Source organism: Atractosteus spatula, chromosome 7 (genome assembly GCF_055471065.1).
Source record: "Atractosteus spatula isolate fAtrSpa1 chromosome 7, fAtrSpa1.hap1, whole genome shotgun sequence".
Taxonomy (NCBI): Eukaryota; Metazoa; Chordata; class Actinopteri; order Semionotiformes; family Lepisosteidae; genus Atractosteus; species Atractosteus spatula.
In genome coordinates this window covers 49,702,920-49,729,113 of record NC_142712.1, presented here as the reverse complement: position 1 = coordinate 49,729,113, position 26,194 = coordinate 49,702,920, and the positions used below count along the sequence as shown (strand labels likewise).

Genomic DNA, 26,194 nt, shown 5'->3' with positions numbered 1-26,194 from the left:
AGTACATCAATTAAAGGCTTCAATTAGGACCAGTGATTACCAGCTGCACGGGAACATAAACCAGCAGATACAGGAGTCCCCTCGGGCTGGGAACACTGGTCTACAGAAACAAGCAGCAGAAACGTTTCGCTCACTCTACCTGGGAGGACCATCTTTAAGAGGAATAAGCTGCAGCAGCCTGAGGAGCATACAGTCTTTCAACATTTATCTCCCCCCCCCATTTTCAGAGAGCATGAAGGGAAAACAAAGAAAGAGGCTGTTGGGTTTTAGTTTATTGTGCATTCGCGTCATTTCCCAAGATGTTAAAAATTTCAGAATCTGTTAAACACCCAGCTCCCGGTGTGATTTCATTTAAAAAAAAAACACCAGACAACATTCGATATGCAGAACTCGCATACAAAATGTAAACTACACCTTCGTAACATTCCCATTTTAGTACTTAAACCCATGATCTGAATAACTGAAGGGACAAATATAGTCCACAAAGTTAAGGATTCAAATGGCTAAAAACCTTAAAATTGAAACCATTCCTGAACTACACTCACTTATATGTGGCTAAGCAGCTTCAGTATATAAAAGTGACGGAATCTATCCCAGAGTTCTGCACTGGTGTTAACTCAAGTACAGTCTCGCACAGACGTGCAAAGAGGCAATGTCTCGTGAGGACTTCTCTATCCGAATATCCAACTGTCCAATGAATCCGATTTCAAATCATGCTACAGTATCCGTGCATGGGATTTCAGCCCATGGTTGGTCACAACAAAACAACAAAAAAAAAGCAACAAACGACGGCCGCACAATCTGTGAGCAGGGCCTTCCCTCCTGTCCTGCCCAGTGTGTGCAGGTCACAGGTCACTACCGCAGCCAAGGCAATCCATCAGGCTCCTGGCAAAAAAACACCCGGAGCCTTTCCATCCTTTTACTTTTACCAGTAAGAGATGACTTTAGATCCCAAAATTAAAACTCTGGCTTTGAAAGAGAAAAAACAAGACTTAAAAAAAAAAACATCACAACGGTGACATTCTTCTTACCAAGAACTGACCCACCAAAAAAACCAGGAAACCCCAGGCCAGTGTCAAGGATCTGTCCCACTTCCTCTCGATTACAGAAACCACTGACCATCCCTCCTGCCCCAACTACTTTCCTATAGCACTCAGCAGCAGAAAGCGGAACAGCTGGGAATTTATTAAAAAGAAAAAAAAAACCTTCATTTCCTGTAAAAAATAAACATTACAAATGTACAGCTGCATTTTTTTTTTTACACAGACCCTTCATTTTCCAATGGAATACATTCTAATTATATTAAGAAAATCTGAAATTAGAAATAATTTACACTTACAAGTATGTATACTTTAGTATAACAGCGGAGGACAGAGAAGTCATTAACCCTAAAAAGTACAAAATATACACAAGAATATACAGAAAAATGTTCTGAAATTTACCCTATACTGTACCATCGCTCCACATCAATCCAATCCTACAGCCCTACTGGACACTTCAAGAAAAAAAGGACTATATAGCTGCCACCTCCTCAATTTAAGAGACAGCCCACCAGAAATCAGACCTAAAGCACCAGTGAAATAGAAGGCCAAGAAATTATCAACTTCTTTTTTTTGCCTGTCTCTTTTACTCCAGAGTCTTAATTCTTCCTGAAAAGATGATTCCAGCCACAGGCTTATAGGATATCATTGGCTTGGTGTCGTTTTCCATAATCAATAGCACGGTCTCCTTGAAGTTCTCGATCTTCATCATCTGTAAAACAAGAGAAGAAACAAAACCCCTCTTTAAGAAAAAGGAGAAACTGCACGTGGGTGGCAAACTGGGAAACGGGCAGCGATGCCTTGAGGTGCCAGTGTTAGACTTCCCCCAGATTCTTCTGGGCAGGAAGTTGGTATGTTGCCTACCAATGCAATGGAAGTCGGCAACCAATCAGGAAGCTCCTTCAGAAAACAGTACTTGGAGGTTGCAGGTCATAAGGTCACAGTGTCTACAGCATCACAGAAAGGGCATTGATAGGACCATGTTTTAGAATCCCCTAATAACTCAATGGTTAATAGGATCTCTCCCTTCTGTTGCATTGGCCACGCCACAGGACCATATGTAAGACACCTTGCTGTTGCATTGTCTCTCTCCAAACTTACTGTCTATTGTAATATAAAGCCTAAGCAAAAAAAAAAAGAGAAATCTGGAAACCCAGATACTTTTCCAGCTGAGCTGCTGGAAAGGAGATGTAGAGCTCATTATCTCCTGAACCGTGGTCAGCACAAGGCGTCAGCGCTAGAACCTTATTTCCTCAGCAACATACATACATCAGCTCACCTTCACACGGTGCTTTTAGAACCTTTGCAGCACAGAAAGGGCAGAACATAGAGCAGGAAATGGATACCGTAGAGCAACAGCACACAGAGGGGGGGCTCCACGTTAGAAAGCCGGTTCTCACGAAATGGCAACACTCCCCCAAAAAAAGCAACCCAGCTGTATATCGAAATACCGAAACAGGATGAACTCTACTGCAGGTGACGCGACTATGTAATAAGACACACGCAACATGCATGTAATACTGACATACAAAAATCGCCACGAAGACGGGTAGGCTACTCTGGCCCTGCAGTGCCACGTTTCCTTCTGGTTTTCATCCCGTCCCAGATCTCAACTTCGCTGAACCACTGAAGTGGATAAGAAGTCAAACCAGTTTTGCTTTCCCTGGGCCCCAGTGAGAAGCCCCCAGAGACCCCGCAGGAGCCTGGCACTGTCGAAGCCCGGAGTTGCCCACGCCTGTGTCTGGAGCCTCGCGGGTGTGCACAGGGGAGGGGGGGGGGGGGGACAGCACAGGGTGGCACAGTGCAGGACAGCCGCGCGGGCACGCGCGCAGCTGGATGAAGCATGCAGATGCTGGGGGGTCACGACACCTTGAGTTATCTGAGGAAGAGAGACTCGCCCACACCTCGGCCCACCTGCGCTGCCGGCTCAGACAGCTCGTCACGCGGGACGAGGGCGAAGCCCTGCCGCGAACAGAGCTCCAAATTCAAGCTCGACGGACCTTCACACGGAAATATTTGCTAGCCAATGCAGTCCGGCAACTGCTTATACAAGACTTGGGTCTTGAAAAGCTGCATCGACACTACTTTAGAAAAAGCCAATAGATGCTCACAGTATCCCCTTTTCTCTGAATGGCTCAGGTCATTCCAGGATTTATTAGATTCAAACTCCTGCTGAAGACCAGTCTGGTCTACAAATCAGAACGCAGCTGATGCAGGTAGTTGGCAAGTCTGAAACAGATCTTTATTTTCCGTTCGACCTGGACTGTGATGATGGGGTGAGGGTGCCAGATAACTCAAGGGGGGAATGAGGGAGACGCAGTGGCATGGAAACACAGCCCAAGCTCACCTTGGACGTCTTCTTCCCCACCATCACCATCCTCTTCCTCATTGTAGGCCAGCTCGGCCTGCTTGTCCGCCTCATACTCACCCACGTTACCGTCGTCCCCGTTGTAGTCCGCAAGCTTAGAGCCATGCTGCGGATCTACAGGGGACTCGTTCTCATCAAAGAACCGGCCTGTGGGGGCAGAGAAGTCCGCATCAGGAGGAGAGGGATAGAGAGAGAGGGGGGAGAGAGAAACGGGGAAGACAGCGGGGAAGAGGAGGAATGCGTGCAGAAAGGCAGGAGGAGAGGAGTCAAGTCGCACTGGGGTCCCTGCCTCCCCCAACTCCACACGTGCCTCCACACTGCCCGCCCATCCCACACAGGGGTACGTGGGTCAGCAAGCCAGAAGGGGCAGGGGGGCAAATGCCCACAATTACAAGGAAAGCCCAACGACCCCCTCTGTCAAACACCAAAGTCGACAACAACAACCATTTCGTTTGCAAAAAACGAACCTGCTTTTCGTTTTGCTTTATAGGGATACAACAGTTCCTTTCTCAGGAATGTATAGCTTCTGCCCTACTGCTACCAGGAATGCTAGACAACTCTGGTCGGATTGCCTTGTAAGCCGTCTTCAGCCCCTCAAAGACGGTAGGGACACAGCAACCCGACTGACTGTTCTCGACAGTCATTCCTTCTCAAGATTCACAGCCTCTCTGTGTCCCAGATTGTCTGGGGTCCCGCAAAAAGCAACGAGTACCGCGTCAGTCTTCATCGGGACAACCCGAAAATACTTAAAACAGTAAGGACAGAACTAATCCGTGGAGTTGTGAAGCATTACAAAACTGTGACTGACTCCGGCAGAGTTGCGCTTCAGATAGAGAACCCGTTGGACAAAGGAGAGGCACAGATGCGCTGAAAAACGCCCAGTGTTACAAGACTGGGCAACGTTCCTTTTCGGTCAGGGAGGGATTGGAAAGGAGGGAGAAGGAACTGAAGCACCCAAGCTTTTGCACTGGCAAGATGTACCAGCACTACAAAGCAGGTTCACTGCAGCAGGCTCTTTGTTCATGCCGCTGTGGAAATACGACAGGCCTCAGGCATCAAGATCACACTCTGTTCTCAGCTGTTAAAACAGCACTGCCAACCCTTAAGCACACAGAACCGCAGGGGTGCGATGAAGCACCATCAACACTCCTGCACAGACTAAAGCCAGGATGAACGACCCAACAGTCACCCGCGTGGATTTCGGGGATGGCTTCATTGACACGCTAGCTGCTTCCCAAGAGCCTCCCACCGTCGCCAGGGACTGAGCGCATGTACCTCCTAGAACAGCGTTCGTTTTGCATATTTTCCATACCAACAAAAACCAGCTGCTTTATAAACTAAAAACGAGTGCTTCTAAGTGAACAGGCTGTTTGCTTCCATGCACAAGCTATTCATGAGCAGCTCTCCGACAAAACAAGCTCGTTTTCTCTGCACAGAAATAAACATGCAAAGCGAACAGCGTCCTGGAGGATCTACAGCTGCACCCCGAGTCTGGGTGCGAAGGGCCGTCCAGATCAGTTTATTAAAAGGGGCCCAGGAGGTGGCCGGTGTTAGCCCTGAAAGGCCAGCTCAAAGGGGCTTACTCTGCCTGTGCTGGGGGGGGTCGGCGGGTTGCGGGTCCTGGCCGGCCTGGTGCTCATTGGGCTGTGGCAGCACCTGCACAGGATTGGGGGGAAGCTGGAGCCCCACGTCTTTGGCAGCACGATGGTCAGGCTTGTCATTAATGGGAGCTGTGGAACAACAAAAAAAAAAACTGCCATTATTATGATGGCACTCCATCGCCTTCAGGATGTAAGGCTACTGAACTGTTACTGGCAGCTAGGAACATACAGGTTAGGCCCTGGCACAGTGCATTTATCCAGCTCTTAGTTCAAGACGATGTTTGAGATTTCCTCCTCTGTATTTCTAAACAATTACTGAATGCTCCCCACCCTAATTGCAGTGCTGAAACTAGTAGTAAAAGGCATTATTACAAACGGGGATCCTGCACATTTTAAAGAACTCTGGCCCCGACACCCCAGATGGATGCATTTATTATTTTTTTAAAACTCACTTTTTAAAGCACACAACTGACTTCACTGCTTGCTCATAATTCCACAAACCGACCAGATGAGAACCGCAGAGCCAGCAGCTCGAGAACCCAAGCTCAAGTAAAAAATACTACAGATTTTGCAAAAGTTGTAAAGTGCAGTTCTCGTGTTAATTCTACCAAAATGATCTGATCAAGAGGCAATAAAAAAGCAAATGAAAACCAGATCCATAACTGATCAGCTGCATTTTTAATGCCTCTCGGCAAAGACCCCTTCTCTGAAGGGAGAATAAGGGTGCTGAAGTGGGAGCTCGGACACTCCGCGTGCCTGTCGATGGGATACCTGCAGAACACGCACTGCAGAAAGTTCGTGACGCCCAGGAACCTGGGCTCGCGGTCAAACAAAACATACGCCACGCTCCACAGAAAGTTAAAAACACAGAACTGCACGTTACGGTGCTGAAAGTTCCAGTATGACTAAGCGCTGATCACGATTTTCACTGCCGGTAATTCAGGCTGTAAGAAGCCTGGAATAAAAAAAAAAAATCAACCCTCCTCTTAAAGAAATCGCAAACGCAGAAAGTCTGATGCAGCTCACATTCTGGAACCGAGCATAAAGGAGGCCCTTCCTGAGGATCAGCAGCAGGGTCTCTGCAGCAGTGTGCCGACGGCCTGCCGTGACAGCGGCGGGCAAGAGAACGAGCACGCCACCTGCTGCCTCAGCGGGCACTGCACACACCCTCGCTACCCCTCCAGTCGGGCTGCATAAAAAAAACCCGGAGAAATTCTGAAGACGCTGAAACAGTTTAGTCAGCCCAGGGACAAAGCAAATACCGGCCCTCTCTGCTGCTGCTGCTGAAGACCTTGCAGCTCCAGCTGTGTGAAGATGCAGGCAGAGGCTACACTGCAGCACTGCGTAATCCAAGTGGGAGTTCACCTTCTTTTTTTTTGGAAGGCAATGCTGCTGAACATCGTTAAAGAGTGCCAAGAAAACCGATTTGGTTTTGGGACTCGTGCCACACACAGCCTCCTGACCCCCCCCCCCCCCCATCAGACAGGCAACTTCTGCAACAGAATAATAAGCTAAATGCCTGCAGCTCCTTTTTTATAATCCTAGAACCCATTTGTTTTGGCATGAAGACACTGGAAGACATTCAAAACTGAAAATCGAGCCCAAAGGGACAAAATGATCCCCTAAAAGCAAAGAGCCCCATCAAAGTCCTGACAATCCTACAAGTTTATATCAGTCTGTTCTCAAAATGGCATTCTTTCTTATTTTAACATTCATCTACCATACACACTAGTTCCAGTTATGCCCGATCGACACCAATAACATCGACAGGGTTTTGAAGGACTATACGACGTGCAGGTATAAACCATCTCCGCTGTCCCAAGGAAGACGGACCCCAGTCTGCTGAAAGAGGAGCTGAACGGCGGGGGGAGGGGGGGGACACACCTCTCATCTGCCTCCTGCGCTCTCCCAGCTCGTCCGCCTTGAGCCCGGCTTTTCCATCCTCGAACACCCTGGGGTTATCCGCCGCGGGCTGTGGCGCCACCTGCTGCTGCTGGTCGGCGTTGCCCGGCTCTGCGCCAACCTTCGGGGCATCCAGGCCCCGCGGCTCGCCCTGTGCGCCCTCGCGGCCTCCAGCCGCCCTCTCCCTCGCGACCTCGGCCCCGCCTGCCTCCGGCTTCATCAGCGTGATCGCCGGCTTCTTCAGGGCTGGCACAGAGCGTCACGAGAGATCAGTTACTCCCGGTGTGAGGAACACCCACACTGCAGACTAAAGGCCAAACCGCTACCAGGTTACTGCAGCAGCTTAAGGACGGGTTCTGCTCAGAAGCCACCCAGGACAACAAGCTCCACTGACCTTCATGACGCACAGATCTTACGAGTCCCCAAGTTCATTCAAGATGAACAGGGTCTCGATCCAGGGCTGGCGTGAGTCACCGGGAGAACTGGAGGAAAGCTTAGTGTCAAAGCTTCTTCGAAAAGCAGACATCTTACCGAAATGCACGTCTTCAGCTTTGCCCACTTCGCTGTCCTCAATTCCGGGCATCCCGGCATCACTGCCATGCTTGACGACGCCTGCAGAACAGCGAGAGAGGTGCACTCAGCCACAGTCGTTCGAGTGGAGGGTCTAGGGGGCTTCTGGGGTCCCCACATCCAAGACAAAAGTCTGCTGACGGCTACACCAAGCACAGGGAAACGCATCTCCTGACCAACACTAGCAGAAGGGTATAAACAGCTGTAAAACAAATCTGCATTAAATCTGGCTTGTAGAATGAAACCCCAGGATTGTCCACATCTCTTATAAGCACAGAACTGGACCATAAAGCCTCCTGCAAACGCCACTCTCCAGTCTGTACTGGAGGGAACTGGGTGAGACATCGAAACCTGGGTCATCTATTTTCCCACCTACAAGCAGCACACAGTTCAGGCAATACAGGGGCTCATGGGCCATTCTAGATGCCACGTGTTCTCCGTGCGTGTGCTCAGGTGCTAGGAAGAGAGGCGCTGGCTGACTTTCACGTAGGTTGCTTGTATTAGCGCACTTCGTTTCGAATTCTGTTTATTTGCCTGGACAGGCTAGGTTGAGGCGGGAGGTCACCTTTCTGCTCTCCGCTGTCCAGTTTGTGGGTGGCCTCTGTGTGCAGGCCATCCGTGTGCTCAGTGTCACTGCCAGCAGGGCCTGCTCGGTCCTCCTTCAAAGAGTGTGTGGAAGCAGCGTGATTGATTTTCTGCAAAGACAGAGCGAGCAGTGAGCAGGGGGAACAGACCACTCTCCCCTGTGTCCGAGTTACTCGCCTCTGGATTCCTTACTACAGCTAGTCATGCGATAAATGCAGCTGGGGGTAGTAAGCAATTGATCTTTAATGAGAATATAAAAAGACGTACTATTTTCTACCACTAGGGGGAGACGGAACACCAAGCACCAACCAGACGAGAAAAATCTCCATCCAGAAGATAAAAAATGTGGTGAACCTAAAAATCAAAGGCTTTTTTTAATGGCAGGTAGGCTTTCTTCCCCACAGCTATTCTGATTACTGTAACCTAAACTAAACAACATTAAAAAACAGCCCAGTTCCTGAACGGCATATTCTGAAAACCGAAAGAGATTTCTCATTCCACTTTTAAATGAAAACACCTCATGCTGCTTTGGGTCTTCCATCAGGCACATCTTCAGAAAACAACATCTCTGCTGCTCACAGAGGGGGGGAGGGGGGGGGGGGGGGGGGCAAGATGTTTGAGATGAGAGCAAGGCTATCCAGTGATGATCTGACCTGGTGCTCCCGAAACCACCTGGCTCGTGAATGGGGGGCGATCTTACCCGCTGAATGTCCTCGGCATCGCCCACCGCTCTCTTCATCTTCTCCTCATACTCGGACTTCAGCTCTGCGATCTGCTGTCCACACTGCAGGCTGCGGAGGGAAGGACAGGCTGGTGAATTACACAGGACTGCTCAGCCGATTCCACACACTCGTGTTAAGGGGTCATGAGTACATGCAGCTGCTATGGATTATGGGCACGAATACTAATTAGCTCTTGGCCTTTCACAATACTGAGGGGGAGCAGCATGGCACTGAGAAGCCTCCAAATTCCACTTTCTGTGCAAAACGTAGCAGCCGTGAACAGCTGCATCACCCTTATTATGATTCAGCAGCGTGGCACAGCTAAAAACAAGCAGCAAAACGGATGCATTGGACCCGTGTTGCAAGCAGCATTACAGATGGGACATAATGGTCAAGTCATTGAGAGGAGAAACAAAGCTTGGAGGGGTCTGAAATTACTCTAGAACGGCAGGGCCATCTCACCGTCTCTTCATATAGAGAGCGCGCGCGTGCTGCACAAGACAGCTGACAAATCTACAGACAGAAAAACACATAGGTCTATTTGTATAGCATTCAAAAATTGAGCTTCAGGAAAAGCACACCTGAGACAAAATGACTTGCAGAGGATTGCTTGGTTGGTTTCAGTGGCCACGAGACCTGCAGGTAGACCATCCCTCTGCTAGCTAATCCTGTCAGAGCTGCACTTCACTGGGGAAAAGGTGTGCCTCTCGGAAGGACATTTTAGCTTCCCTCTGACTATTCCTTTTAGACTGTTAAAGAAAGACTGTCCCAGATGGTTCAGTATCTGACCAGGTCGCTCCTATGTGCTCAGTGTCTCAGACAGATCACCTTCACCCTAAAGACTGCAAAGAGACAAGAGCCAAGCTCCTGTCATGTCCCTGACAAGAGCATTACATTTTCCTTTCAGCAGAAAGCACGCGGAACTTTAGCACCCACCCCCAACTCTACACCCCTCCTCCAAGTGCAAACTTAGTTTCATGAAATGTCTTTTTCCTAATGCAGTTTGGACCTTTATCAACGGAGCAGAGTTTGGAACTGTCCGGAATTGAGCAAGGGAAGGTTTCAGATTTCATTTTCTGCAGACTACCCCTTAAACAGGAGCTCAGCTGACACTGGAAAAGCTCATTTAATCCACTTGATGGGTTTCATATAAAACTGAAATCAATCACAACAACAGAAAGGGACTATCTGCAGTGCTTTCATCTCTGGTCCCAAAGAGAAACACGGGACTAAGACAAGTCCTCCTCGGTTTTAGGTTCAGCACTTGCAGGGCTCTCACAAAGAAGGCGCAAGCAGCTTCCGGGTCCTCCCGTGGTCCAGGATTGCCAGCGCATCGCGCACGAGCGCAGCAGCATCCCGCGGGGAGTGACGTCGGTGTCCCTCTCACCTCTCGTACTCCAGTTTCTTCTCCAGGAAGGTGCTGTTCTTCTTGGTCTCGTGCAGCTGATCCTCCAGCTTCATAAACTCCTGCCGCAGCTCCTCCAGCTGCTCTGTAGGGCAGAGAAACATCAACACGCTGCACAACTCCCCGATCGCATCACACGAGCGCGGAGCTCTGTTCAACAGAGAACACCAGCTGCTGTGCAAGCTACACTCTAATCGGCACAGGACTAAAGCATGAACCCTACTGCAAATATCACACTCCTAAATGTCTGTACTGGCTAGAACTGGGTGAGGCATCGAAATCTGGTATGCCAGCTCTGCTATTCAGCTCATTGCCAAACCCTACCAAGGCGTGCACTGCATTCAACCAGAAATCTGCACTACTTACCTTGCAGCCGCTGGATTTCAGAGCGCTGGGTTGACTGGTCACTCTGGAGTTTCGTCTGAGGAAGAAAAACACAAATCGTGATTTATCGAGGACCTTAGCTCTACAGTCCATTAGCAGAATTGATTAAACAAAAGCCCTGCTCCTTATCTTTACAAGGACACTCCTAACCCTCCCTTCACACAGAGCCTGTATAGCATCAAGCAATCACTGCTCTTGGAAGCAGGATGCCGTGTGACAGTCGAGTCTCTCTTGACTCAGTCGCCTACAGCTGGAATACAGTATCCACTGGATTACAGCAGAGTCAAGTGCACAACTGAGGGAAACAGCTACCCGTTTGTTAAAGGCAGTATTTGCAGGTAACCAAACTGCTTTAACAAAGTTCCTCATTTAAAAAGAGGAACTGCAGTCACAATTTCTCAGTCAGGGTTATTAAATCTCAGCAACAAAATACATTTGTTGGTCGTGAAATAGAATTTCTTTAAAACTAATTTCAAATTAAGCACAAAATCGTGAACTTTGTGAAAGTACTTTAAGTCACCATGTTGTCACAAACCCCTGGTCTTGCCAGAGGCAAGAGTGAAAGTTCACAAGAACTGCGACATGAAGTGGCCCTTCCTGCTCACTAGTTACCGTAATGACTAACGGAACGTGATGCATGAGCGAATAAATACAGGATGTACAGCAGACATTTCACCACAGAACTGTTCCAAAATGATCCACATGTAGAGTTAACAAGCAAGTAGTATTTGTCGGCAAAACCATGATGAAAACAAAAGCAACATTTTTGCGGGTATAAAAAGAGATGTATGCACAAGCCTGCTTGTTTACAATGTCATACAGCCACAACACATCACCAAAACTTTTATTGCCTAGTACTGAATTACAGAACATGGCGCTGTGCATACCTGGAAATGTTGTCTATTTTAGGATGTACACGATAACTTGTAGAACCTTTTTTTTTTCTAACCCTGAAATATAAAATTGCATTGCAGTTCCCCTTTAAAATGGAGCTGACATAACTCCTTTTCTACAGAAAGGGTGGAATGTGGAGGAGCCTAGTTACTGTGTTAAGACCACACCTGCTACTCTTTGCACTGTAGGATCTTTTCTTGCGTAATTTATAACAGACAGTGACATAATTAAGAAGTGAATCGCGCCAAGGATCTGGAGCAGGGCTGCAGACTCCTGCCGTAATGCAACACGGTGTCCAGCAACTGGTGAGGGTAGGAGAGGCAGGAGGACATGACCTGTGCAGATGTCCGGTTTGGCAGCACTGTGCTTAATCCCCGAGACACCAGGCGGAGGAACAGAAGACACTTGAGCCTGTGCAATCTCCAATCACCACACAGACAAGAGAGATGCCTTCTGAAGAGCTCCACCACAGGCAGTGCTGATCGCCGAGGATTAGCAGCCTGGGTCACTGACCCCTGGGATCCGCTTCTAAAGCCATCACTGCACCACGGCACTGCAGATGCACGTACTGTAGCCTCTACCCACCACGCCTAGAACATGCCTAGAACAGCTGGCTTCGAAACACTGAGTACGAGGAGATCAGGGTACGGTTCGGCAGGTTTTAGACCTTAAATCGTCAGAGAGCAGCGATCTGGAAAGCATGCAAGTGTCTCTAATTTAGCAACCGATCCAAGTCAAAGATCGTATGTCAAGAAAACCACAAAGCCCCTTGTGGTTGTCAAGCGACAGGGCTCTGGACACCCATGCTATTAACCGCCACGCTCTTAATTTCCCATACCCCTCACTCAGTGTGCCATGCAGTTCAGATCATCCAGACAGGATCCGTCTCCGTATGATCTGAAGTCCCCAGGTCTGCCAAGGACCTGTAGCCTGCATGGGTGCCTGTGACTCAACACAGTGTGCTGGATAGATTCTGGCCAACTCTGCTGTTCCAGCTGCTAAGACAACTCAAAGCTCTCTGCTAGTACTCTTTGGAAGCTGCCTGATATTAGCACCAAGATGGCATTTTCTATCAAATTTAAAGGCTCTCTATGTTGTGACTCAGAAGCACTTAATGGCACATAAAGAAGGCTCTGCTGAAAAACATGGTTCAATGATTAAATCAATCCTTTAAGTGTGATGACTTTGTGAGGTGAAGGCAGTGCATATTGTTATAAAGCAGGCAAACAGGGAATAAAGGAGAACCAGGAGTCAGCAAGATGACTTTGCACACTGACAAAGGGTGCTTAAGAAGCCTGGCAGACAGTCTGCAGATGCAGCAGGATGAAGAGATGTTTCACAGGAACAGACCTCCAGGAAAAAAAGTTTCTGCTGCAATATAAAAACATCCACCTGACGTTCAGCAACAGACAGACAAGCAAAGTCTTGCAAAAACATACTGGAAAAAATAAAACATACAAACTAGAAATCCCTAATACAGGATAAGGGCTCCATCGACAGCATACAAGGCTGAAATCAACTGGGCAAACAAGGCAAAAATTAAACCTCAAAATGTGAATTTTCTGGTCCATTCTGAATTTTTGCTTGGGATTGGTGTGTTTTCCGTTCAGTAAGTGAAGCAATTAAAGAGTCCAATGGAATTACAATTTAAAATGGGACCGAGGCAAGTGTGCATCTGTTCAACAGAAAACACTCACATTAATTACTGATCTGTCAAGAGGGAAGGACGGCCATTACTCCTTGTTAAAGATGAGCTCCACTGACCTCTGGGAGATTCATGGGCTCAGCAGATGGAAAGAGAAGAATTACCAGGGAAAGTTCAACACCACAGGAATAAGAACTACAAACTGCAGATCTGCAGGGCTTGATGGGAGTGAAGAAAAAGTATTCAAGCACTTCTTGCCAGATTAAATTAGCCAGCAGAGCAAATATCGCAGACTCTCCCCACCCACAAGGTTTTTCTTGTGCCAAGCATTCCGAGAAAGGGACAATATCAAAAGCACAAAAAAGGTAAGGAATCGTACATCTGCAAAATAGGGCTTTAAAAAAAAAGAAACGGGCATACGCATTTAGAAGATTTTTCATATTTGCTTCTTCTGTTACAGATGGATGGCGACCTAGGAAGACCACAACAAGGGCAGCATTTTTTGCCTTTTGTTATCTGCTCTGCGATGCCTGCCAGGCTTGTGTCAGTGTGCACGTCTGCCTACAAACAGCACAGCCAGCACTGTGCAGAGCCCCAGCTGTTCTGGAACACCGCTGCCCTGTAGCACTGTACAAAATGCTCCAAAAACCTTTAATGTGCAGTTCAAAGCTAATCATTTATCCTTTTTTTTTGAGACACTGCGGCACTCCTCGAATTTCAATAGAGCATTACCCATTTTGCGACAAATACTATTTTTTGCTGCAAAGCAGAATGTATCCTACAGAATTTTCTGCATTAAAAAATGCCTCCATTCTTGTGCAGCAAGAAACCTTCAACATGGTTTCTGCTCTCCAAAGCAGCATTTCTCCCGATAAGCCTCCCCCCCCTCCAACACACACTCTCGCTTACAAAGCTGAGAATTCAATCACCGAGCCTGGCGTTGAACCACCTCAAGAGAGACGGGGGGGGGGGGTGTCTGGCAGTTGATTTTAACCTCCTCACTGCAGGAAGAAAAAAGAGCCGTGCAGTGCGTACGGCAGTGTCGGTGCACTGTAGCGCGTGTGTGGGAAGTCAATATCGTGAGGAAGCCGAGCCCGCGCTTTCGCACAACGAGGTCTGTCTGCAGGAGTCAGTCTGCGACGCTTCTTGCAAGTGTGTCACTGTGTTTGTATGTCAATGCATCTGCTGGTCTTTGTCTCCCAGTGCATCTCTCCACTGCAGACATCAGCCTGCCTGCGCGTTCCCCTTTGTCTCTGCAGCCTGGGCATCTGTTTCGCAGACTGCACCACACAGCCCTCGGCCACTGAACAGATGCAGCGCAGGAATGGCTCCTCGCTTGCAGCTCACAGAGGAGCGGGTCTGAGGTGGAGCTGTGCTGCCACTGGCCTCGGTTCCTGCCAGCTGGCTGCAGGGGCTCGGCTTCCAAAGGGGCAACAGCCTGAAAACAAGGAAGTCGGCCCCGCAGAGATCAGCAACCTGGCGTGGAGATTAAGGGAGCTTCTCCGTCTGTGTACATGCTCTTTTCAGCATTGCGTGACCTCGTTTCTCGGCCCTGGGCACCACGCCTCCTTATTTCTCTCTGTGCAAGACGGCAAAAAGGCCTTGAGCGAACCCCGCTTAGACTCACTGACAATCGCTTTCAAGAAAGAGAAAGCACTGAGCAAAGTCAGGAATCATTACAATAGACAAAGAAACTGGACCGTGGCTCAGAACTGAAAAACCGCAGGGGCTGAGCTTCATTATAATCACTTCTAAAAGGACCGGAATCAAACCACTGACTGCTTTAGCACATCAAGCATTTATCCAACACCTTAGTGTCATTATGTGCTTTGCAACATGTTAACAAAATCATAAATCACAGCTACAGCAGCAGCTCACTGAATTGTGCGGCTTTAATACTGTTCCCTGCAGCAGCATGGTATAGCGAGCAAGTCTCTGGACTCTGGGCACTGGCCGGGGGTGGGTCCAGCAGTTCAGATCCTGCTGTTATACCTTTAGAGAGGTACTTTACCCTGACTGTAAGCTCAGCAATGGTCCAGAATCTCATCCAGGGGGGAGGCAGAATCACATGCTCTGGTCTCTTAACTCCATGGAAACCAGGATAAGCACTGGCTCAGTAAGCAGTTGTTGCTGGAATGTAAAATGCTGGAATGCTTCTGGCCAGAAACCCACTGTAGCAGCCAGCAGGTTTGGCTGCTCCAAAGGCTCATCTCAATGAAAGGTTCACGAGCTCAGCTAGAGCAGAACTAGCAGAAGCCAGCTACTCTGCAGCAGGACAGATCCTCCAGAAAAGGGGAGAGGAAGGAACATGACACCTCACAGTACACAGGAGAGCTGGCCTGGCTAGTGAGCTCCGGCTGGCAGTGAACCCATCCACATCCCGAGGTCTGAAGGCCTATCTGGAGAGAGCAGGAAACAAAACTGTAGGACAAAGTTTGCCCTGAAGCACAAAAGTTTTGGAACTTGTCTTGTCATTGCATCACTGAGCTGGCATCCTAAAAAAAAAAGGATTATGTTAAAGAAGAGGGCTGAGTCCTTCTCTTCTGGAATACAGAAGAATAACACCAAATCAGTTCCCGCTATTCCAGCACCAACCCATACCCTGAACTGGACATCTTGAGCTTTTTACTCACTTCAATACATGAGCATAGGCAGTTGGACATACTTGGACAATCAAAACAATCAGTACGAGACTCTGCACCAAGCAAACCCTGAAATGCACTGAATTTCTATGCATCGGGAGTCACCCCCGGACAAATGTCTGTATTGATCTACTGGCTTACTAATGGAAGAGCGAAGAACTTCAAGACCTGTTATCCGTTTCATTATCACTTTCCACACCTTAATGCTTCTATAGCTGCATCAGTTATTAAAACAAATTACACGGCTGAGATTATTGGGGGCAATTAAAGCATTTTTACCAGCATAAATGGATGCTCTGGGGAAGAACAGGCTGCACGCTCAGGTTTTAAGAGGCAGAAATTCTTTTTACAGACAGCTGGTAATTAAAGCATCACTGTCCGATAAATGTCACACATCCCAGAGATAAAAGCGCTCGGCTCAGGCAAGGAGTGGCAGCCAGTGATGGAAGAGAAGGGATTTCATCTACTGGCCTCCTGCACTGCTTAATTAGAACACAGCGTAGGGTCCACCGCGAATGTCAAACGACAGCGTCGTCGCGCTGATAAACTCCAGAAAACAAATAGCGCTTTTCAATTAAAGTAAACCTTAAGCTTTTTAACCCTTCTCCCCAGTGCAATAAATCTTGAATAACCTTATCAGATCCAGTCGCGGGTGCTCAGATGTTACTGCTCACTACTGAGCAAATGTCACACAGAAACGTGAAAGGCAAGCTGAGCCCAAGCACTGCCCCGCTGGTATGCTCGTCTCTGTGGAAACCGAGTCCAGGACACTCTTGGCTGACTTTACAGTTACAGTCTCGAGCAGGTTTTGAAACAGGATATCAACCGCTTCCAAGAGATCTTTTCCCCCAAATCATCCAACCTAGTCAAACAAATAAAAACCAACAGGCAAAGCTGTAAACGCAGAAAATGCCAGGTGTGGTTCAGAACAAGAACAAGTTCCCGCCCGCAGTCGTTTACTTTGTAAATGCAATGACGTTTCAGGAACAGGGCCAGCTGCCAAAGGCTTTTAGCATTGTCTGCTGAGAACAAGATGCTTCTTTGGCTCAGCCCAAAACCCAAAAGAGGTGCAAATCGCATGCAGTCCCTCCTCACTCCACAACACTCCAGACCTACTTCTTCCACAGGCAAGGCTGGAGACGTTATAATTCTTATAAAGACGTCCTAACACACTGCTCAGCCTGCAGCTCATAAGCTCCATAAACCTTTAACTAGGATGCCTTTTGTTTCTGCTCAACTTTCTGCTGTCTAGAGGAAGAGTTTCTTCTTAACAATCCGTTTATTTGTAGCAATAGTTAATTATATATATAAATATAATTATTTAAAGTCAACTACAGCAAAAAAAAAAAAGTGACATCTGTCTGAAACCAGTGTGCAACTGATAGATTACAGCTTGGCTCCAGCTAAAAAAAAAAAATCTTTCCAAATCCCAATATTTTCAAAAAAGGTGTACATTTCTCTGTTCTGTACCTGCACTCTCTTGCTTGACTTGCCCCTTAAAAATCTTGAAAAAACAGAACCAGACTTAGCAGCTTGTTGCCAAGAGCTCAAGGCCAGCTAGAGACAGAGCTGCAGCAGTAAGAGGGTGTGGAACCGGCTCAGCTAGTGTCCCGCACAGTACCTGCATCCTGCAACCCCATTTACTCTCCTACAGCAACGAGAACGAATCGTTGCTGGGTGTTCACACGACACCCTCGGGGCAGAACACACACGGATCTCCGTGCCCACAACGCAGGGACCCGGAGGGGACACTTGCCGGATCAGGACACCCTCAGGGGATTCCCAATTTCTGCCCCCCTTCGAGCCCCGTTAAGAAAAAACCAACAGGCCCAAACCACAGCATGCCGATCTCTCTACTGCAGGCGTCGTTGTCGACTCATGAAGGCCAAGACCCGGCAGCAGGTGGTCTTACTTCTGCACAAGTATAAATGCAGCTGACAGAATACAACAAGGCGATGATGACAGGGTCCAGATTTCAAGGCTGGAGGGATGAAGACAAGAAGCAGGATCCCGAGCCCAGTTACAGGAAACAGGAAGAAAAACAACAACATCAAACTCTCCCCTGGCACTCCCTCTGCACACCAGTAGACATTCCCTTGGAGAGGACAAACATACTGCGTGCCTGCTTGTAACGGGTCAACAGCATGACAACAGCTTATCAGATTATTGTGGTGCAGTTTCACAAAGCTTGTCCCCCGCTGTCATATTCTCCTGCTGTTTTTTTGAAGTCACCCTTTTGCTCATGTGGCTCCACAGGGTTGCTGATGGTGAGGCAGTCAAGCACCTCCAGCACAAACACGTGAACTTCCTGCAATTGCCCCTCACTCCACTCCCAGCAGGAATCCAAACAAATGCAACTCTGAAGGTCCCTGAAGTTCACCTGCTGCTTCTGCATCCAGATCGGCATTTAATTTGACAACTGTATCGCTCACTTCATTTAAAACCACTTTAGTCCCAGGTCTGAGGCAGGTACTCATTAGAAGTTAAAACAACCACCAGCCACTGATCAGAGGCTCTTAGGGACTGGAGATTTGGAGCTTGCATCTATGACAGTCTTCACCAGCCCCAGAAGAGCAGAGACACTCCTTTGCAGTTTCTCACAGAGGCAAAAAAACCTCCCATTATCTTCAGACCCAAAACCAACAAACATGAACGACAGAGCAGCTTATCGAACTGCACCATGACAAACTCCAATTATGCATGTTTATTTTTTGCCCATTTTTCCCCCCTCCATTCTTTCGTTCCAGCCTATGTTTTAATTTCCCTGGAATATATTTCACTGGGAAACTTAACTGATGGCTGCAAAAAGAGCTAAAAGATTTCAAAGCTAACAATATATATCCGGATTGTTTTAACTTGGGTGGAAAGGTTTAACACACTGTGTTTTACGAACTGTGGGATGAAGTCAAGCAGTTCATGGAGGTGAAGGTAAACCTGTCGGGGAACTCAATGATAGCAAGTGGCTGTTCGATTGACTGCGCTCCAGACTGACCGACGCAAACCTGGAAAAGCAGTTGCGAGTAGCAGCATCATCAATACCAGCTAAAATCACACGCCTCACCAAAGAGAGGCAGTTCCAGCCATCACATTAGGGGTGAGTTAATTAAATGTTTGACCAAATATAGCAGGCTAATTTTAAATTGATAATTTTGTATGGCCCCTGCGAATGATGTTATAAATATCCAAATGGCCTTTGGCAGAAAAAAGGTTCCCCACCCCTGCTTTAGGGCATGTAAAGAATACCTATAATAAGGTGTGTAAGTGTTAATTATCCCTCAATCACATAAGACGAAGAAAACGAGAAAAACAAAACAGAACAAGCAAAACTAGTTAAAGTTCTAGAAGTGTTTCCACCATTCTCATCTATATGAAAAAGTGGATTAGAAACCTTGTTTGAAAAGAAACAAGGAACGCCCCTTAGAGGTCTCTTCTTGTCCTAACCAGCTTTAAAAAGTGCTTTGAATCAGTGGAAGGTATCGTTGCCAACTATCTCTGTTACAGGCGAGGCGAGAGAGGCCGTCATGGACCAGAATTCAAAGTCAAGCTTAAGGAGCCTGAGAATCCTCTTCTGACCCTGAGCACCGGTCTCAACACACTCTACACCAGCCACCACAGAAAACACAAGAGAAAGAGCGCTCCGTTTTAACTAGGTCTCTCCCCCCTCACCAAAAGGCTTGCCATTATTTTCTCTCTCTAACGTCGAGCAGAAAGACCCCGCGCCGGCCCACCTCGGTCCCTCCGGGAGCCAGAGGCACCTGCAGCCCCCAGCTGCCCTGTCCCTTCACGGTCCCGCTGGGCACGCAGGGCCGACCCGATTCCCAGATCACTGCAAGGTCAGTGCACTGGGGTTCGTCGGCACCGCCTGGATAACTGGCATGCCTGGATTCTACTGTCAGCACACGCAAAACCCTCTGTTCCTCTGCTGGTACTTCACACGAAAGTACCTATAATGAGCAGTTGCTGCACAGACAAAGAACTCGTTAAAATACATATCTGTAGTAGCGCCACACTGGCTTGGAAGCTCTCTAATGAAGCCTGACAAATGAAAAGGATCCTTGTTTTGACCTCCTGAATTGACACAAGCACCCGAGAGGAGAGTGTCCTTAAGTACAAGAAGCATGGAAAGAATTAAACACTGCAAGTAGCGGTATTCAGCACACCTGCTGCTCTTATACACCCGGTGGAGTCCTTACGGTAGGACACGAGGGTCACAATGCGTCTAATTCTGAAGGGTGCTGCGTTGCCATGTCATTAACTCGATGTGCTAGACAACAAGGTTTCAGAGATCCAGTTACGGAAAATCAGGTCTTTGGATATCCGATTGTTTCGAAGAACAAAGAAGAAAAATCACAGTCATTAGGAAAATGGAGAGGAACAAGACTAAGCTTGCCATTTCAGGGTTCACTGAGCCCATTTACTGATCAACAGAAGCAAGAGAAATGGTCATAAAAAGAAATGCAAATCCTGTGGTCTCCCTTACTGTCCCCTCAGGAGAGGCTCCTTGATGCACTGACCTCACAGATGGGTCCTCAGACAGCAGAAGCCAGGTCTGACCTCATCTTTTTAATATTCTGCACTGAATCTGAAGCGAAGAATCGCAGCAAAGGCCTAATAGTAAAATCTAAGGATGAGGTCATTGCCTAATCACTGCTAAAGCAGTAAACCACTGCGACTTCTCCTTTCCTACAGAGCTCTGGCTGCCCAGCCCCGTGAAGTAATGGAAACCATACAAAGCTGAGCGCCGTCTGCAGTAGGCGTCGGCGGGTGAGCACTGTGCTTTGTGCACAGGCCATGCTGGTCTCCAGAGAGGAGAGCAGGGTGCCAGGAGACGCCCCTGACTGGGCTGGCGGAAATCAAAACACTCCGGACTGCGGCACATTGCTACCGACTTGAATGCCACAAAAAAATTAAAACCGTACAACGCACAATTTTACGGCTGTATACACAACGACGTGCCAAAGACTTGCAAGAAACTCGCATGGATTAAGAAGACAATACGTGTCATGCAATGAGCAAAGACGAACTCGAGTCATGATCAGCCGTACTATAGCACAATTTTCAACGCTGGATTTAAGAAACCTGGTTTCAATATGGCTGGTGTTGTCCGTCCCACAGGCAGGCACAGATACTTCAGCTGCCTGGCTTGCAATAACCAGCTTTAGCGTTTTGAGAGGCTATAGACAAATTAAACACTTCTGGATGAAGCAACTACTTATGAAGTGATGCCCTTCTTCAATGTCGCTTGCTTCTTCTTCCAAGAAAAGCACACTGATGCATGTGAAAATGAGGTGGCTTGTGAAAGTCTGCAGCTTAAAAAGCACTAAAGCATACAATCCATCACTGTCCTCTCCTGTTCAGGTCAAGGGGACATTTGCAAACTGACTGCAAGAGTTAGGTTACTGACCAGATGCCAACACCTGCGCTACAGATTTACGAGCTAGAAAAACTCAGTGGCCCTACAACAGTAGCAGCTGACATCCAGTGCAACCCCTAGCCTCTGGATGAAAGCATCTGCTAACATACGGTATATACACCATCAACACAGCAGTCAACATCAGTCATGAGGCTAACGCAGGTGAACTTCTGCAGGATGTCACAGGGACATTCATATTAGGGAATAAATAGGACAGAACTGCAAAATAAGTAGAAATGTTGATGCATTACTGTGCTGGAAGTAACAGTGCATTTGCTCCTGCATGCAGGACGCTATCAGAAGAGCAACACAACTGCTGCGCACAGGAACATGACCACCCACCCTCTTGAACAGATTCCACTGCACCTCCTGCTGGCGTTCTGAAGCAGCGAGCCCAGCTGGACATGCGCACTGACAGTTTCATCATCATTACTGTCTCAGTGCTTATCGACAGCGTAACAAAAAGGGCTTAATAATAATTGCTTGCATTTAAATAGAGGTTTTCATACCTAAAGGATGCAAAAGCAGCTGGCACATAAGAACATGCACCACCCACCACTGAAGCGCCACCCCACCTGGGCACCACTTGGCAGCCCTTCTGCGCCTGCAGAGCAGGTAGAGAAATGAGACATGACTCAATATGGGGGGGTTTTAGGTGAACACCTCTATTGTTCTGCACAGTGCCAAGAGGGTATTTGATGACCAGTCAGCACTCATCCAGAGAAGAGTGCCAGTGACTGATCAACTGCTCATGGCACGGATCCCTAATCCTGATCTGGGAGGACCTGTCTACAGGTTTCAGTCCTCCTGTGTTTGTAACCACTGGAAGCAGCTCAGTGTCAGCCTCATTGTACAAGTTTTGCAGGTTGTCCCAGCTCTATGGGTGCTTTAAAGCAACCCTAAAGATCTGCAAACCCAATGGCCCTCCAGAACCATGACTGTGGTCCCCCAATTTCAAAACAGCATCCGTGCCTTGCCTGCGAGGTCTTCTGCCCCAGTACTGTCCAGGCTTAGCCTTCCTCAGCCTCTGAAATTAGGCCACAAGGCACCAACACTGCTGTAGCCAAGACGTTGAATTTGTCCGCACTCCATCTCAAAATATAGAGATCATGACATTGCTACAGACTGCAACTATAAATATAAAACCCTGACCTAACTGGAGTCTTAAAAAAAAAAAACATTGGCTTTTGCCTGCTTAGAGTTTCACAATGTGGACAATTAGATGAGCTTCCCAACCTACATCTTCTAATGCAAAACAGGAACAGGCAGCTTAAATAAGAGTGTATCCTCTGTGGATGATGAATCCTTTGCCCATTCACAGCCCCGGCAACATGCCGAACAGATGCTGTAAAAACATCTGCCCGTGCAGTAAACCGTTCCTCTGAAGGGGACGAGGGAGGAAGAAGTCTGCAAAGTGGTGCACCGACCAGCAGGCAGGATGGCAGGAACCGAGGAGGGATCATCCAACAGAAGGATGAGGCGGGATTCAGCTGCTCACAACCACACACCCTTATTCATGGCTGCAAAATGGATACAGATACAGGACACAGGCCCGTAAACTGCAGCATTCTGATGTGCGGGCCCTGTACAGGTTTCGGAAAGCTGTTTCTCTTTCAGCTAAGACTCGCTACCCGAGTCACATTCTTAAAGTCGCAGAGTACCAATGAAACGCCTACCCTGAAAGAGACTGAAACACTAGCAACTCTCCAACTCTGCCTGGCGCCTACTGCCATGAATTTATAATGCCTGGGCAAAGGTTCCTCCAGCTATCCAGCATAATAAGAGGACCTCATCCGCTGTTCACTTCTCCTTCCTCTAACTCGGTGTTTTTCCGTTCACATTCACACCAGAAGCAACCCTCGGTTTTAAAAAGACAAGATTAAAGAGAAAATTCCTGACTCCTCTATTATCATTAAAAATGAATGCTGCTACAAAGGAAGGAAGATAATGTCTACCTCAACCCTTCTTCTGGCTTTCAGTCAATGCCAAAAGCAGTTCACGCTTTTTTGTTTGTTTTCCACGATGGTGGTTCTGATATCTCATTCCATCTAGAAACAAGGCATGTCAGTGAGTTCCCTCTCTCTCTGGAACAAAACTGACAGGGCAAGCAGCACAGCTTAATCTACTCCTGTCTTTCAGTGCTCTGAATCTTATTAGAGAGCACAAGAGTGATTCAGGTTCTATGACAACCCTTAAAAGCACTGCCTGACATACTGGACAGATACAAGCAGGAGGACCTATTAGCAGCTACACCAGAAAACACAGCACTTCACACTATTCAACCGCTCAAAGAAAAGTGTACTGCATCCTTTCGACTTAATCAAACATGTGAATCATTTGCCTAAAAAAAAGCCTCAGTGTCTTTACAGGTCTATCACCCTGCTGGATCGTGTGCATCAGGGTGAAGCGGATCAGGTCCAATGCCGTCACAAGAGTACACTCTGAACTGTGCAAAGCAGAAACAGAAGAGTGACCAAAGTCCATCAGAAGCAATGAAAAGTGTGTGTTATTCATGTGCTATTCAAGTCCACGACAAAAGAGATGGAGTTATTTTTCAGAAGAATGTTGTTGTAAAGTAAGGTACAGCTCAGCACTTTAATTACTAACTCCTGGCAGATCTTAGGCAGGTTTCGCTGCTGGACAGAACAAATGCAGCTACACGTACCAAAACAATGAGAAAGAATTAGAAGAATTACGCCAAAGAGCAAACGGCAGTTATTAAGCAAAGCACAGTGCTAGAAGCATTCAGTTCAATTCTACTTTCCCAAAGGACTCGGAGGACGATCACCCAGATGATGTCAAACGCGCCTATGGTTTCCCAACGCACACCGGCTGATGAGGGCAGGGACAGTCCTAGCAGCTCGTCCTTGCCAAGCAGCGAGGCATGGGCACCGCTGTGTGATGGCAGGTGGGAGCGGTGGTTTTGGGCACGGCTACCACAGCAGTTAAACGACATTCTGGACAGATCTCACGTTAAACCGCGCTGCTTGCGTTGCCCGTGCTGTACCGTACTGTACCTTCTCGTCCGCGCACTTCTTAGCCTGCGCCTCCAGGGCTTGCAGCTTGCTCTCCAGCGTGATATAGTCGCCGTCCTTCTGGTCGATCTGCTTGCGGTGCGTGTCCACCTGCACGATCAGCTCCGAGTTCCGCTTCTCCAGGCGGCTGCGCGCGGCGTCCGTGCGCTTCACCTGCGCCTGCACCTCGGCCAGCTCGTCCAGCAGGCGCGTGTGCTTGCTGGACACCGTCCAGTAGTTGAAAGAGAGGACGAGGATGATCACCAACAAGGCGATCAAGATGAAGGACGGCAGGCGACCGCCCCTCCGATTGGCACCGAATCCCACCATTGAGAACCTTCTTCAGCGAGCGCTGGAGATAATTTGCCGTTTCTAGTTACTGTTGCGGTTTACTATCGAATTCCAACTGATATTCGCCGCCTATCGTTTGTCGGCTTCGGGGTCGATAGTTTTTTTTTTCCCCAAGTTCTACACAAAGCTTTCCCAATTGGACTGCCTTAATGCGGAACCGACGGTAAAAGAGCTACACCTGTACCAGCGCGTCTTTGCGTAGTCACATTTACGAAACCGTGTCTTTTCGAGTGCGAAAGATTATATTGTGTGTCGGTTTCAATTTCATCTGTTTGTGGAGTAATGTTGAGAGGACAGATTACACGGACGCAAAACACGACATCGCGAGTTACACATCCAACTCCAAAGAACCGCTCCTTGCGTGCTGCGGGATTGATCTATAAATCCGACTCACAGATGCATTTGTGCTCGTTCCTTTGCCGCTATTAAAATAACTGCCATTTAACTACCTTCCGCGTCATTCGGTATGAAACTCAATCAGACACTTAAGACATTACCGACAGAAAAACTGTGAGTACGGTTAGTTCAATAATGGAATTTCACTTTTTATGATTCGGCCAACTCTGCGTCAGTGCGCTGGTTGAGCTAACCTTGTCCTACTCAGACCAGTTTTCCCGGTGTTAGGTGTTTCAGATTACACTTCTGCAACTCAACCTCAGCAGTTTATCTTTGCTCGAGGAGCATGAATCTAGCCTTTGTACAATGTCTCGATTACAGAAAAACGCCGAAGACGATGAATTGTCGAAAATGTCCCTGCATTTTCAGCGTCTTACTTCCTTCACGCTGTCTGCAACCTTTAGATCCTTTGAACGACAGCCAAGCGACGTTTTGGTCTTCAAATGTATCCAAGCGAATTTTCCGCACAAGTCTACAAATACGCTTGCGGAAAAAAAATAAAGCTAATTGTTTGAAGGAGTTTTTTGGAAATCTCTGTTTTCCGGTATTCTAGTTTTAATCTCCGTAATATCGCAGCTGCAGCCTCTCAGACGAAGCACTACAACAGAACAGATGCACTACTAACCTTGACGTGTCCACCATAATATAAATGATGGGGAAGTTAACCAATCAGAAGCCGCTCACTGAAGATATTGACGTCTCTGATTGGATAGTGGTGCCCACGGTCGAGGTGGAACGGAGTTTGAGGCAGGGATAGGAAAATGGGCGGGGTGTGTAAGGAGCTCAAGATTGTGTGAGGAACATGAGCGCATGCGCCCTGTAGTTCCGTATTCGTAATCCAGCAGACGTGTGCTTTCTGTGGGACAGTGATGAAAGGTGAGGTTAGTGAGCATCAGGTATTATCACAGGCAAGAAAGGATAGAAGGAATGTCTGACGTGTTTAGTGGTGAATAAGGTTGTTGGAAGTATTCAGTATTCCGTATTTGAGCTGTATCGCCATACTCATAAATGTAGATTTGTGCATTCATGAAGTGTACATTTTAAGTTTTTATTATTGACTAAATATTCAAATTTTCGATAAGCGCCAAGTAAAAATTACTCGCATTAAATATTTATTAATAAATGTATTAATAGGAATTTATTGAATCAAGTCACTAAGGTTTTTCAGCAGCTCATGGTGCTCTGTACATTGAAGCAGCGAAGCAATCAACAATCTGTTTGTGAAAGAATGGTACTGGTATAAATAAAACGACTGGTGCCAC

General features: G+C 47.7%; 1 protein-coding gene across 3 annotated transcripts; it reads right to left on the bottom strand.

The window, feature by feature from the left end:
- Positions 1-254: 254 nt before the first annotated feature.
- golm2 (golgi membrane protein 2) lies at positions 255-25,574 on the bottom strand. 3 transcript variants are annotated; one of them, XM_088920589.1, is made up of 10 exons: positions 24,189-25,574; positions 10,560-10,614; positions 10,176-10,278; positions 8,767-8,857; positions 8,047-8,176; positions 7,443-7,523; positions 6,894-7,157; positions 4,992-5,138; positions 3,388-3,555; positions 255-1,752 (listed from the first exon to the last, which is right to left on the bottom strand). In XM_088920589.1, exons 1-10 carry the CDS (start codon positions 24,513-24,515, stop codon positions 1,676-1,678), a joined length of 1,443 nt encoding a protein of 480 aa, XP_088776715.1. In that variant the 5' UTR covers positions 24,516-25,574; the 3' UTR covers positions 255-1,675. The 3 variants fall into 3 exon arrangements, with proteins under 3 accessions (XP_088776715.1, XP_088776716.1, XP_088776717.1); XM_088920590.1 differs by having other exon boundaries at positions 3,469-3,555; XM_088920591.1 differs by lacking the exon at positions 3,388-3,555.
- Positions 25,575-26,194: the final 620 nt, after the last annotated feature.

What these genes read in the sequence shown, in the direction of transcription:
- golm2 (XM_088920589.1), bottom strand. Translation starts at nt 24,515, where the DNA reads ATGGTGGGATTCGGTGCCAATCGGAGGGGCGGTCGCCTGCCGTCCTTC. An exon ending in GCGCAGGAGGCAGATGAGAG is followed by an intron (nt 5,139 to 6,893) that starts GTGTGTCCCCCC and finishes GTTGTTCCACAG; the next exon opens with CTCCCATTAATGACAAGCCT. An exon ending in CCCCCCCCAGCACAGGCAGA is followed by an intron (nt 3,556 to 4,991) that starts GTAAGCCCCTTT and finishes CTGCCCCCACAG; the next exon opens with GCCGGTTCTTTGATGAGAAC.